The sequence below is a fragment of the Malaclemys terrapin genome, chromosome 1 (assembly GCF_027887155.1).
Source record: "Malaclemys terrapin pileata isolate rMalTer1 chromosome 1, rMalTer1.hap1, whole genome shotgun sequence".
Lineage (NCBI taxonomy): Eukaryota > Metazoa > Chordata > Testudines > Emydidae > Malaclemys > Malaclemys terrapin.
This window is the reverse complement of record NC_071505.1, coordinates 190,527,847-190,542,634: the sequence shown is the minus strand read 5'-3', so window position 1 is coordinate 190,542,634 and position 14,788 is coordinate 190,527,847. Positions and strand designations below refer to the sequence as shown.

The 14,788-nt window shown below is 44.9% G+C and overlaps 1 protein-coding gene across 2 annotated transcripts in view; it reads left to right on the top strand.

Annotated features, from left to right (window-relative positions):
• Window positions 1-14,788, top strand: part of RCAN1 (regulator of calcineurin 1) — a 77,017-nt gene that overhangs the window by 4,184 nt on the left and 58,045 nt on the right. Inside the window, exon 2 of one of the 2 annotated variants that reach the window (XM_054048707.1) lies at window positions 6,891-7,004. The exons of the other annotated variant lie outside the window; for it this stretch is intronic. Within the exon in view, the coding sequence (XP_053904682.1) occupies window positions 6,891-7,004 (114 nt within the window). The remainder of the gene's footprint in view (window positions 1-6,890; window positions 7,005-14,788) is intronic. 2 annotated transcript variants of the gene reach the window in all.

The window sequence follows — 14,788 nt, the reverse complement described above, 5'->3', positions numbered from 1 at the left end:
TGGGAAAAGACAGAGGAGGGGCAAATGGGCGTAACTGAGTGTGGCTGCTGGAAACAGGACAGTCTCCCATTTGTGGCTTTTGGGGAGGCAACCCAGGCTTGGGGCCCAACCAAGATGGACTTTGCTGGGACTCCCTGCTTTCTGTGCTAACAAAGAACTTTTACACTGTGTTCCAGACAACTAATAAACCCTTTTCTTTTACAATTCTGTCTGAGAGTTACTACTGATTGCCGAAGTTGGGGTGCATGGCCCCTCTGGGTGTATAAAGCTTCCCCAGGTGTCCCGTTCAGGTGACCCTACTGTGGGGAGCTCATGGTGTGGAACGGGGGTGCTGAAAGCTCTGAGGTCAGTCCCTGGTGGTGCTAAAGCTGAGGAGGTTTTCCCTAGTGAGTGTGCACCCTGAGGAAGTGCCACACTGAAGAGGGTCCTGCCTAAGACTAATTCAGAGCTGTTCTGGAGCACTGAGTCTGTGTGCCCATGACATCAACTACTGGCTCAGCAGGTGCAGAATGACAGTTGAATGTGCTTTTGGTCATTTGAAGGGATGTTAGCATAGTTTACTCACAAAATTGGACCTTAGTGAGAAAAATAACCCAATGGTTACAGCTCCCTGCTGTGTCCTGCATAATATCTGTGAAGCAAAGGGGGAAAAGTCTTTGCTGGGATAGAGGGCAGAGGTTGAGGCTGTCTGTTGAATTTGAGTAGTCAGATTCAAGGGCTATTAAAAGAGCTCATTATGGAACTGTATGGCTTGGAGGCTTTGAAAGATCATTTTAACTGTGAACCTGAATAGAGTGCTCTACCTGGCCCTGCTCTTTTGTGGCCTGATGGAAATTGTGTGGTGATTACTGTATATGCAGGAATATAACACTTTCAATGCATCTATTAATTTCGTTTGTGAATGATCCTATGGGTGTGACACTGTGCAGTAACAGGTAATTGGTTGCTTTCAGAACTGCTGAGCACTCAGCTGCATATGTTGTGAACTAATAAAAATGAATTATGTTCAAAAGAATGGAAATTTATTCTGTAAAAAATCGGTGCAAAAAAGTACAATTTTAAAACAAATACATTTAAAACTTAACAAATTAATAGAAAAGAGCTTATGAAGGGGGAAAGAACATTCAGGTCCATTTCAGCTACCCTTACACCAGCTGTGCCTTTCACAGGTCAATGTTTGAAGTTTTGATTGGTTTTTAATGTCCTCCAGGGTGGAGTGGTAGGACTAGTGCAGTGACCCCTGATACCATATGGAATGGTGGGGGGGTGGGGGGATGTAGGGAGGTCCCGATATGGAGTTCTCAGTGGGCTGCAGAGGGAGGTGAGCCTGGGATTATTGAACTTGCAGGTCTACCAGAGTCGGCAGCATGTGTGTTTTGCTGCCTAAGTAGCCCCATTATGTCCTGATGCATTTCCCTCTTCTATTCCTGCTGGGAGTCTTGGGCCTTTATATTCTTCACTCTCTCCTTCTCCAGGTTGTCTGCAATGTCCATCCTCCAGGCCCCGTGCTCATGGTCCCATGCAGCACTAGCTTGCAGGATCTCATTGAACATATCATCATCCCAAGTCCTCTTCTTTCTCCTCCTTATCTGGCTCAGGCATTCTGTGGGTGTGGAGAGGGAGACCCTGAAGGCTGCAATGGCAGTGCCTCCAGATAAAACATAGATGTACCATTGTCAGCATAATTACTACAGAAAGCATAGTGCTGAGCTCACTCCCCTTGCTACCCCAACATTTTAAGCACTACCCTCTCACTCTTCTCACACCTGCTTGGGATTGCTTGTGCACAGCACCAGCCATGGTGAATATGGCCCTCTGGGGCTTGGGGAAAGGAAGAGGGGAATTGCTTGGTTGCAATTGATTCTAGTAGAAGAGGGCACTGGCACTGAATACTGGCATTATTTTCCACAGGCGGTGGTGATTTTAGCTGATATCTCACTCTTCAGGGTAACAATGGCAGAAAGAGCACATCTGCTGCTGGCGTCCTGATGTTACCCCGGCCCATGTGCTGCTGAGCCCGTGTATTGCAATTGTGCTTGCTGAAGTTATCGTTGAGTGATGTGGGAAAGTGTCCTACCATGGAGGAAGAAATAAGGCAGCCCTCCATAGAAATCTTTGGCAGAGGATGGCAGAGTACTTCCATGGCAGTTTCATCAAGGTCTCTCAGGAGCATTCAAGGGACATCCCTGTATACATAAACTACCACTCACGCTGTTCTCCCCACCCCACACCCTTCCTGCCGCCTAACTCTAGAGGGGAATGAAAAGCAGATAACTCTACCTCTCTTGGTTGTACCACTACCTTTTCTAGCATGGGTAAATTAAGGAAAAGTCAAAAGATGTGTTCTGCGACTTTTGGGATGCCATTCCTGTAATTGAAAGTTTATCTGCACACTTACCCGAGGTGTCTTCCCCTGCATTGGGTTCACCCATGCTCGACTGGCTGGACTGCGTTGGAGTCAAAAACAGGTCCTGGTTCACTGTGTAGCTGGATTCCCCCCATTTGCCTGTCCCGCATCCTCCTCCTCCTTCATCCACCACCTCCTCACTGTTGAGAGCAGGGGCCTATGACTCAGTCTCCTCTGAGGTATCCACTGTGCTGTGCAGGTGGTGTCTCTGCCACATATAGCATGCAGCTCTTCGTAAAAGTGACAGATCTGTGTCTTAGCACAGTGTCAATTGTTGGCCTTCTGGCATGCCTGCCTCAGCTTTCATGTGGCACTGCAGCTAGTCTATGTTGTACTCCTTCTCCTGCATTACCTGAGCAATCTTCTTCTAGATGTCAACGTTTCTTTGGATGGTTTGGACCTGTGCCTTTTCCCTGAGGCCCATGAGATCCAATATCGCCTGTCTACTTTAGACAGGCGCACATCTGAAGTGCATAACCAGCATGATCACCTGGGGAGTTGCATTCAAGAATGGAGAGGTGCTAGGTGTCCTCACTAAGCCAGGCAATCAGGAAAAGGAATTTCAAAAATGTGCAGGGCTTCAATGGACTTCCAGTCTCCATCGGTGCTGGTGCTATCCCATTGGAGGCCTGAAGCAGGAATATTTTTGGGGGCAGTGTGGGGCAATTGTGCCTGGGCGCTTACCTCTGCGTAGTTGTCCATGGAGCCTGGCTCCCTCTCCTCCCACTCCCTGCCTGGAGTCCAGACAGCTGTACTCAGGCATCCGTCCCATCCCAGGGTGATTGCCTAGCTTTCTTTTCAATTTCACAGCTCCAGCATGGAGTGTCTACATGGACACTGCATTGCCCTACTACACCAACCTAAGCCCTGAGCCTCTTGTGGAGATGGAGTTATGTTCGTATAGTAGGGTACTTACATCAGCGGGGGCAAGACTGTAGTGTGTACACTGACATCATTAGGTTGACATACACTGCCTGTTATCCCTGATAACTTGCTGTGATCCCAGTAAATGTACAGAGGCCAACTTAGCAAATGCTATTCATGGCCTTAACCTTATTCTGTCTCTTTGGATTAGGCCCCATGTGAATTCCCATATGCCACTGGAGTCAATGGGAAGGCTTGAATGATTTCACTAGGCTTTGAATCAGGTCCTAAGTGAGAAACACAATTCTTCCAAGTCACTGATGAACCCAGGAGGGGGGGAAAAATACTTTGCCCAGAGGAAGTTTTCTTACATTAGAATAGGTAATCAGACTGACCCCTATGCAAGCCTTTACAAAAGTAATGGCCATAAACTGCATATCTGATGGAGACCATGGTGTCATATGCAGTTTAATGTCTTAGGTCAAAGGTGGGCAAACTACAGCCCATGGGACCCTCCTGCCCAGTCCCTGAGCTCCTGGTCTCGGAGGCTAGCCCCCGGCCCCTCCCCTGCTGTTCCCCCTCCCCCACAGCCTCAGCGTGCTGCGCCACCGGCGCAATGCTTTGGGCAGCTGGGCAATGCAGCTGCAGACCTGCGGCCTGACTCGGTGCTCTGTGCTGCGCAGTGGCGTGGCTGGCTCCAGCCGGGTGGTGCAGCTGTAGTGCTGCCAGCCACTGGTGTTCCAGGCAGCGCGGTAAGGGGGCAGGGAGCAGGTGGATAGAGGGCAGGAGAGTTTGGGGTGGTGGGTAGAGGGCGGGGCGGTCAGAGGGCCTGGAACGAGGGGGTTGAATGGGTGCAGGGGTCCCGGGGGGGCAGTCAGGAAGGAGGGGGGGTTGGATGGGGCAGCAGGGGGCAGTGGTTCCAGGGGCAATTAGGGGACAGGGAGCAGGGGGGGTTGGATGGGGCAAGAGTCCCCAGGGGGTGGAGAGGGTGCATCAGGGTGTGAGAAGCAGGGTGGGGATAGGGGGCAGGGTCTGGGCCATGCCTGGCTATTAGGGGAGGCTGTTCCTCCCCAAACTGGCCCTCCATACAATTTCTGAATCCTGATGCGGCCCTCAGGCCAAAAAGTTTGCACGCTCCTGTCTTAGGTTATGCCAAACTCAGGCTGTGGCTACACTCAAAACGTCAAAGCGCTGCCGCGGGAGCTCTCCCGCAGCAACGCTTTGAAGTGCGAGTGTGGTCGTGCGCCAGCGCAGGGAGAGAGCTCTCCCAGGGCTGCAGGTACTTCACCTCCACGAGGGGATTAGCTTACAGCACTGGGAGTGCGGCTCCCAGCGCTGGGGCACTGTTTACACTGGCACTTTACAGCACTGTAACTTGCTGCGCTCACACAGCTTGTTTTTTCACACCCCTGAGTGAGAAAGTTGCAGCGCTGTAAAGCGCCAGTGTAGCCAAGCCCTCATACAGAACTCCAGTGACTTTTATGATCAACCGTCAGAATTGCAGGAGGGAATCTAGATGTCAGGCCATCTGTCCTAGCAAAACTAATGTTGTCCTTGCTCTAGTACAGAGGTGACTAAACTTTTTGGCCCGAGGGCCACATCTGGGTGGGGAAATTGTATGCAGGGCCATGAATGTAGGGAGGGGGCTGGGGTGCGTTGTGCAGGAAGGGCCTCAGGGCAAGGGGTTGGGGTGGAGGAGGGGTGCAGGGTGTACGAGGGGGCTCAGGGCAAGGGGTTGGGTGCAGAGTGCAGGAGGTGGCTCAGGGCAGGGGTCCAGGGAGGAGTGCGGCAGGGGGTTGGGATGCAGGAGGGGTGCGGGGTGCGGCAGGGTCTCAGGTCAGAGGGTTGGGGTGCAGGGTGCAGGAGGGGTCTCAGGGCAGGGGGTTGGGGTGTGGGAGGGGGTTGGGGATGCGGGCTCCAGCCCAGCGCCGCTTACCTGGAGCTGCTCCGGAGTGGCAGCGGTGCGCAGCAAAGCTAAGGGTAGGTCTACACTTACCTCCGGGTCCGGCGGTAAGCAATCGATCTTCTGGGTTCGATCCCGGAAGTGCTCGCTGTCGATGCCGGTACTCCAGCTCGGCGAGAGGAGTACGCGGCATTGACGGGAGAGCCTGCCTGCTGCATCTGGACCTGGGGTAAGTTCGAACTAAGGTACTTCGAATTCAGCTACGTTATTAACGTAGCTGAATTTGCGTACCTTCGTTCGAAATGGGGGGTTAATGTGGACCAGGCCTAAGGTAGGCTCCCTGCTTGCCTGTCTGCCCTGGCCCTGCACCACTCCCAGAAGCCGCTGGCACCACGTCCCTGCGGCCCCTGGGAGAGGGGAGGGAGCAGAGGGCTCCGTGCACTGCCCTCGCCTGTGAGTACCTCCCCCGAAGCTGCGTTGCATTGCCTGCGATTCCCCATTCTCGGCCAATGGGAGCTGCGGGGGGCAGTGCTTGCAGGCGAGGGCAGCGCATGGAGCCCTCTGCCCCCTCCCCCCGCCCCCAGGGGCTGCAGGGATGTGGTGCCGGTCACTTCCACGGGGGTGGCAATCCTGCGGGCTGTAGTTTGCCCACCCCTGCTTTAGTAGATGGATAGGAACATCCTTAAAAGGCCTTTGAGCTATCTGTGCTAATACATTCTCTGTACATCTGAAAGCAAAGGAGTCAAACTGCTGAAGCTTCTACACGGGGAGAATTGCCTTATAGGGAACTGTCACTATATGGCAGTATACTGCAACTTTCAGAAGTGAAGCAATCACTTACTGCTCCTCATGGAAAAAATCCTGTACTCGGCAACATATACCAATCAGGACAGATAATGTAACTTCAGTATCATATCACAGTCAGCAGTCCAAGAGTAAAACCTTTCAGAGTAATAATTCTTTTTAAGTCAAGAGTTACTTGCAGTCCACCATTCCTTCATGTTCCAGGACATCCAGGTTAACAGGCAGGCTAAGCAATGAGGAAATCCACCCAGGAAAGTGGAGTCTAGAAAGTAAAGGGCTGGATCTTCAACTAGTGTAAAATGGCATACTTCAACCGAGGTCAGTAGAACTACACTGATTTATGGTGGCTAAGAATTTCACCTAACCAGACAGCCTTCGAGTGGGGAAGACCAATGAACAACGTATTTGTCAGCAGAGAAAAATAGAAAGGAAATTGTCCCCCCTCGCCAGCAGATACGCTGAAATGAGTGCTCTGTCTCCAAAATGGCTTTTTCATAAAGTGAAATTTCTAGTTAAATCGGGGGATGGGAAGAGAGGCATGATTTTCCCCCCCCAATTCCCCTATTCTGGAAAGTGCCAAAATAAACAAGACATCAGATTGCTTTCATATTGATAGCACTAGAATAATGAATACATTATTTAGAAACCCCCTGAGACGTGGAGTTGGCGCACATGCTCCTCTCTCTGTCTTGTAAAATGCTACATCTGGGGTCAATACTGCATTTTAAACCCAGGAGTAGTAATTCTCTTAGCCTGTTTTGTGATATAAGGCTCTTAAAAGACTGGACTCTCAATTTTGAGTAAAAGTATCCTCATTAGTCTGTTGCTTTTTCCTTACCAGGCATAATAATAACTGATCAAGGAACAAAAATAATCTCTGACTTATTAAAATTTCTTCAACTTGGATTCTAGAATGGCCTACAGCTAATCTTCCTAAGAAAACCTGAATGTTCATCTCCAAGGGTTTTCATATGCCTCGTTAGAAGAATCACTGTAGATTCTGCCTCCCCTCTCCTTAATTTCCAGGTAACTAAAAAGTGGTTCTGTTTCTGCATTTCAGGTTCATGTATTCCTCTCAAGGGCCTTTCCCTGGGCTTCAAAGATTTAGTCGTCTTTGAAACACTTTTCTGTTCTGACCATCTGAAATTGCCTCCTCTAAAGTAACTTCTCTAGCAGCTGTAATGTCAGACGAATAGATGGGCGAGTAATGGTGTGTTTATAGAGAAGTAGAATTTCTTAGGAAAGCATCACAACTCATGATAAGGTTGTAATCATATTAGTCCTGTGTACCAATGCAATATATGTGGCAGTACTCAATTAACAAAAAACATTAAATGTTTTGCTTTAGCACAATGGCTCCAAGTATCAGAGGGGTAGCCGTGTTAGTCTGTATCCACAAAAACAACAAGGAGTCCGGTGGCACCTTAAAGACTAACAGATTTATTTGGGCATAAGCTTTTGTGGGTAAAAACCCCACTTCTTAACTGCATCTTAAGAAGTGGGTTTTTTACCCACGAAAGCTTATGCCCAAATAAATCTGTTAGTCTTTAAGGCGCCACTGGACTCCTCGTTGTCACAATGGCTCCATCTCTTTGCCTCCCCAACTTGTTCTCCAGTTGGAGTTTTTAATGGTATTTTTAATGTAGGAGTGGTCTTTGATTTTATAGAATTTACTGTTGCATAAGTACAGTAAATTGATGCTTTATATGCTCCTTATATATCCTAGCTAGAGGATTGCACCAACAAACTTTAATGACTTTAAAAAATAATACTAGGTAAAGCCACAAGGGGGCTAAGTAACTTCATTTATGCTTTGTTAGGCTCCTGCAAAGTAGGCTATTGTTCAGATTTAAGATCTCAAAGAATTTCTGAGTGAAGTTTCTGTTTCAAGTTAGTTATGGACAGGTTTGTCATTTATAAATATCTTTCTCATGGTTTGGGTTTTAAAATGAGTATGGGTCTAATACATGTGTTGTGCACTCAGAAGGAATTCTGTGTTACAGCAGTAAATGTAGTTCTGAAGCTAGCAGATCAGGTACAGTGAAAGATTGTATGATCCAGCTGGCTTCTATCATTTGAGTACAGGTACCTTAAATTAGCTTAACAGATTTAAGTTTGCTGTAGACTTGTAAATCTTGTTGCATATTAAAACAAATTAATGAATGTAGTGCTAGATCTGTCTTAAATAATCAAAATCATTACCATTACAATCAGAGCTATCCCTCTCGGTTAAGACAGGATTTTAACTAGAAGTTAAGACCATTTTCTCAAACTCTGGAGAATAACTCGTTTTTTACCAAAATTATCTTCAAAGATTAAAAAAGAGAGCTTGCCCCAATTGCTGGAGTGGTAAGGGATGGAGAGTGGAAACAGTCTCTCACAAAGCCTATCCCCTCAAATGACCTTCCAGGGCAGACACAAACAGAATGTGTGTATATATAAAAAGTGTTCCTGCTAAAATCATGAAGGATCACAATTTGTGTTCAGAAGTTAGAACTGACCTGTTACAAGTTTGAAGTAATATAGGGAAGGGTTCTTAATGGCAAATATACTGTATAATGTTAAAATTTTAAAACTGTCTGCAGTGTAAAAGGTTAATGTTGAAAAAGACATTTATGAATTGATCTTTAAATGCTAAGTCATTATTGAAGTGATTCAAGCTTTTTAAAACTCTTGTGATCTATATGACAGGTTTCAGAGTAGCAGCCGTGTTAGTCTGTATCCGCAAAAAGAACAGGAGTACTTGTGGCACCTTAGAGACTAACAAATTTATTAGAGCATATGCATCCGAAGAAGTGGGCTGTGTCCACGAAAGCTTATGCTCTAATAAATTTGTTAGTCTCTAAGGTGCCACAAGTACTCCTGTTCTTCTTTTTGTGATCTATAGATTACTAAATATCATAAGACATATTTAACAGAAGCTTTCATTATTTTGTCTTTTATTAAATATTCAAGAATTTCTCCATAAAGCCAGCCTTACATTTACAGGATATCTTTATTTATTTATTTTTTTTATTCAAGTGTTTACAAAAATTTCTTTAGAAAATTGTACTTGTTCATTTAATCCCTCACATGTACAATTATTCTTTTGTCATGAATTGCATTTAAATATTTAGTGTTTAAAAAGAAGTATTTAAAGAGGTGCACTTGATAAGTGTTACAAACCATTGGTTTTTTTTAATTTGGCCAAAATACTAATTTTTAAGTGAGAGATTCTGTTGCAATTTGAATTTACAATTCAAGTATTTTATTCAATAAATGTATGTACACATGCATTCTATTTCCCTGTCAGGGATAAATATATTTTGAGAAGTGGGGTTTTTGGGGGGTTTTTTGGTCTCCCATATATGCATTTTGTTACCACACCCATTCACATAATTCTCCCTGTGCTACTCATTCATGAAGTGGCACTGCATTCTGGCAATTGAGATCATGTTAGTTTTCATAAACAAAAACTCCATGACTTCCTTTCTTGTAATAATTTGAACAGTGAGATTACTGCAAAAATCTTTTAATCTAATTGGGGCCTCGAGTAAAATTTTCAAAAATTATTTAGGCACTCAGGATTCAAAGTCTTATTGAAAGTCCTTGGGACTTAGATTCTTAAGTCATTCATGCTTTGGGAAATGTTATCCTTAATGTTTTTCTATAGTTATTCATAATTCTACAAAAAATTCATAATACAGAACCATGTGTATTATGAGCCTAATGCAATGTAAAGCCCCTCTATATTGTGCATATATACTTGCTGAAAAATTTTAAGCAGTAAAAGAAAGAGATGAAACATTGAAAATCTTAGTTTTGAACACAAGTTTTTTAGGAGTTTTGAATACAAGATCCTCATTCCATGTATATATGTGTGTATACAGAAATTGTGCGGGGGTACTGCTCTGCTGTTTCTCTCTCATACGGTTGCAAAGGAGTTTCTCTGACAATCTCAGTCAGGAAATTGAGCTAGGTGTTTAAAAATGCTATTTCCCCCCTTAATTTTTTTTTTAATAGATACCCCAATACCTAACTATTGTGTTAGGTTTTGGGGGTCTCTATTTATCAGAGGATGGTGTCCCTAAAATATGGAAATATTTCACATTTTAAATACTTTGATTCATGTTTTTTTTTTCCTGTTTCCTGGCTCCCCAATTCAGGAGAGGCTTCGCAGTAACTCTTAATAGCTTTTTTTCTGTACATACTAGGAAGATAAGTTAAAAGAAGTCTGGAATAGAAGGGTTTAAATAGATTATATAACATAAGTGTTTGACCAGGGCATCATGAATACGCTTGGAGCTTTAAAGATTGGAAAGAATCTGTCTTGAGAGGACATGTTTTTCAGCAGCAGTGTTAATTTTATAGCTAAGCCCTTAACGTCTCATGATAGATAGAGGATTCCATTTCCATTTTTAGTCTATTTCTGGCAAGTGATTTCTCGCACTGTTCAAAATCCTAGGGCTCTTTCTTACTCATTTCAGAAATGCTCAGATCATCTTCTTTACCTAGACAGTCCAGAAAGATAAAAAGAAAATACCTTGATTTAATGTCTTGGTCAAATAGCTTTGATAGGTGAATATAATGTACAGTGTAAAATAAATAGTGGGTACACTTCTTTAAAAAGGCATTTACTAAAAGGGCCATAAAATACGGACAATGGGAAAGAGAATTACTTTAATAAAGGTGGTCTGTTATCATACATAAACTTATAAAAGCTACTGGCATTTTAATGGGCAGGCAACTATCAAGGATGGAAAAACATTTCTGGAGTTCATAGCCATAGGAAAAAATGCATAATTTTGTTAATATGTTATGTTGAATAGGGAATTGGGTTCTTGTGAGGAAGAAGTAGAGAGGAGGCTGTAGTCCTCCTAGCTTTTGAATATTTAGAATTTTCAACAATTTTGTTCAAATGGATGATATGAAATCAAATGGCTTGTTGTCCTGAGTTGGAATAATTGTAATCGAAGTATATGGCATGAGAAACACTGAAAAATAAACTATGTACACTGTCCAGCCCATAGATTGGGATCAGATGAATTAGTTTTATTAATACTTAAGTTTGCTGCTTTCATTGCATGCATCCTCTCCCTCTTCTTGGATATAATGTGGCAATTCCAGAACAATATGCATACATATCATGCATCTAATAAAGGGGAAAGAATCTCCACAGGTATCACATTTTATAGCTATATATAATCTGTTAACTCAATACTATTTTCTCTGTTAATATTTATGGAAAAATGTGATTGCACGTGGGGAGGGGGGGCAGATCATCAGCTAGTATTACAGCACTGACGTAAAAGGAATTGTACTGACTTACACCGGCCGAGGTTCTGATCCTACATGTGAATATGTATTTTCTGATCCAGATCCTGTGCTGTATGCTAAATTAACATTTAGATTTCCTAAGAAGGTTTCAATTTTAGCTGTGCTGTGCAGGAACACTGAAGAGCTAATGTAGCTGTCACCTTTGAACGACCTTTATGTTGTGCGTTGTCGCCAGCTTTGCCATTTCTATAGTTTTCCCCTTAGAAACTATAGTATTGAAAAGGGTGTCTGTATGGTTTTGTTACGTGAATCTGTTTTTCTGAAATGATACGCAAGTGATGTGTGTCCTGGAATGTGGGCAGCTCTCAAAAAACAAAACAGTGACTTTTAGGCTATGGCTACACTAGTGAGCTTACAGCGGTGCAGCTGCACTGGTGCAGCTGCGCCACTGTAAACTCTCTAATGTAGCTGCTTTAACCGAATGGGAGAAAGCTCTCCTGTCGGCTTAATTACTCCAGCCCCTTCAAGCTGTGTTGGCAGGAGAGCTTCTTCAGCCGTTATAGTGCTGTCCATACCAGTGCTTGGGTCTGTGTAACTTATGTCGCTCAGGGAGGTGGCTTTTTCACACCCCTGAGTGACATTAGTAGTACTGACATAAATGGTAGTGTATAGATAACCTTAGGCCTTGTCTAAACTACAGAGCATTGGTCTCCTATGCTCTGATAACTGTCATTAAGACATTGCAGATGGCAGTGCAGTTAATCACAAAGTTCCTAACTGAAGAAGACTGCCAGTTGCTTGACATGCTGTATGATATGGATAGGAGCAACTTTAGATGGCTTTTGGCATTCACGGAGCAGCTGCAGATGGTGGACTGTCGCTTTTTGGCTCGGGAAACAAGCACCGAATGGTGGGATTGTATCGTCCTGCAGGTCTGGGATGACTAGCAGTGGCTACAGAAGTTTCAGATGCCGAAAGCCACCTTCCTGGAACTGTGTGCAGAGCTCACTGCAGCGCAAGGCCACCAGACCAGAATGAGAGCTGTCCTGTTGATAGAGAGGCGTGTGGCAATCACTGTATGGAAGCTGGCGACTCCAGACTGCTACTGGTCGGTCGCAAATCAATTTAGAGTCAATAAGTTGACTGTTGGGACTGCATTAATGCAAGTGTGCAGGGCAATTAATCGCGTCCTGCTACAAAGGACCATGACTGGGAAATGTGCATGAAATAGTGGACAGCTTTGCAGAAATGGGTTTCCCTAACTGTGGAGGGGCAATAGATAGTGCACACATTCCAATTTTGGCACCAGACCACCCTGCGATGGAGTACATCAATAGGAGTACTCCAGGAGGTACTGCACTTCTCCATTGCAGAGAAAAGGGAACACACGGAATGGAGGGAAGATGAAAGGGTACTTCTCCATGGTGTTGCAGGCGCTTGTGGCTCACCATGGGCGTTTCACTGACATTAAGGCGGGATGGTCCAAGAAGGTGCATGATGCACGCATTTTCAGGAACACCAGCCTGTATAGAAAGCTACAAGCGGGGACTTTCTTTCCAGACCAGAAGATTACCCTGGGGGGGGGGGGGTGGTTAAATGCCTATAGTGATCCTGGGAGACCCGGTGTACCCCTTACAGCCATAGCTCATGAAACCTTACACAGGAAACCTGGACAGCAGTAAGGAATGGTTCAACAGGCTAAGTGGGTGCCGGACGACAATGGAATGTGCCTTTGGCAGATTAAAGGCACACTGGTGATGCCTTTATGGCAGGTTAGACCTCAATGAGGATAATATTCCTATGATCATAGCCGCATGTTGTACTTTGTGAAGCTAAACGTGAAAAGTTTGCTCAAGGGTAGAGTGTTGAGCCAGACCGCTTGGCTGCTGATTTTGAGCAGCCAGATACCAGGCTATCAGGGGCCCAGAGGGGGGCAATTCGAATTAGAGAGGCTTTGAGGCAACACTTTGAAAATGAGAACCAGTAATGTATGTCTCTGTGATTGGTGCTGCATTCTTACGTTACATGTAGTTTTCCTAGGAAGCAGTGGTGAAATTTGGAGCCTTACAAATGATTAAACTGTCTGTGTATGTATTGGTAGTGCCTGCTATCTCAATTTGTAAAAAACAAATAAAAATGTTACTGTTCAAAAACTTTGCTTTTATTGCTCAAGAAACAACTTACATATACAAAGATGTTTGGTGGAAAAGGAGGTACCATGGAAGGGCAGACTTTCAGAGCTGTTTGTAGGTCCAGCTATCATTTTGAAAGTTGTCTGAGGAGTGAAGTGAAGGGAAAACCGAGAAGTTCTGGAAAGTGGAAAGGATTGTGCGGGCGGAGTTTGGGAGGGACACAGAAAAGAGTTCTGAACGTGCTGCAGGCTTTTGGCCCCTGTGGATAACAGCAACTGGAAAGATGAGTCCACTCATGTCTGTCTCTCTTTCAGTGATGGGTCCATGCTAACACTGAGCTTAAAAACTACTCTTACTGCACGCAGTGAAGAGTTCTCTGCAGGAGTCAAGCTCTTCTAACTTCTGTTCCAGCTCTTACTCATCCCATAGAGCCTCAACTGCGTCAGGTCCCTGCCTTCTACTCACGTCCACTTTCTTTCCTTTACTGTTGAATTGTTTTTTTTCCCTCTTGCTCCCAGTCCAGCTGCAATGAGTACCAATGATGCATTGGCCTCCAGAGACTGCAGAGGAGACAATGGAGGAACTTGTGTAAGAGTTTCAGCATTTTAGGGCTTGACTACATGGAACAGCATTGCTCAGTAGAGGGTGTGATTTCTAAAGCACACCAAAGCGTTGTGCACTAACTTGCCCATGCAAACCCGGCTGGCATGAACTAAAATTTCTGTAGTCTGGAAACAGTACTATGTTAATGTGAACTAGGAATTTTGGTTCATACCAACAGGATCTACATGGGCTAGTTAGTGTGCAATACGTTGGTGCGCTGTAGAAATCACACCCCTTTACTGTGCATTGCTGTGCCATGTAGACAAGCCCTACATTTTGGCTTCCTTGGCACTTCCAAGGAGTCTTTCTATTCTGCTTCAGGAAGGCTGAGTGGGGGCTTGTTTTTCAGGGACCCTGGACGCAGGTTTGAAGAATTTCCTCAGCAGTGTTCAGTGGGAATGTATTGTAGATCCTCTGAAGAATGCTATCGGCTCCTGTGTTAGAAAATGCAACATGAAATTTCTCTGTGAAATGAGCCACCAATCCCATGCCACCAGATGGAGGAGGGAAGGGGTTTAACTTCCTGATAGTCAAGAAGGCAGGTGGACCCCAGACCATTTTGGATGTTGGGGACCTGAGTCAATATTTGGTCAAAGAAATATTAAAGATGGCCACTGTGGAAGCTATAATGTCCCTACTAGAGAAAGTTGACTGGGTAGGGACTCAGTATGTTATGCGTATAGAGGTACTTGGATTTGTTGTAAGGAAATATAGCACTACATACTTTATATCTTGCCTCCTAGTGTCAGTACTGCATGTTTTTATGAAAAACTTGAGTTATCTTGGACTCCTTAAACAAGCAATGAGTGCACCACTTCT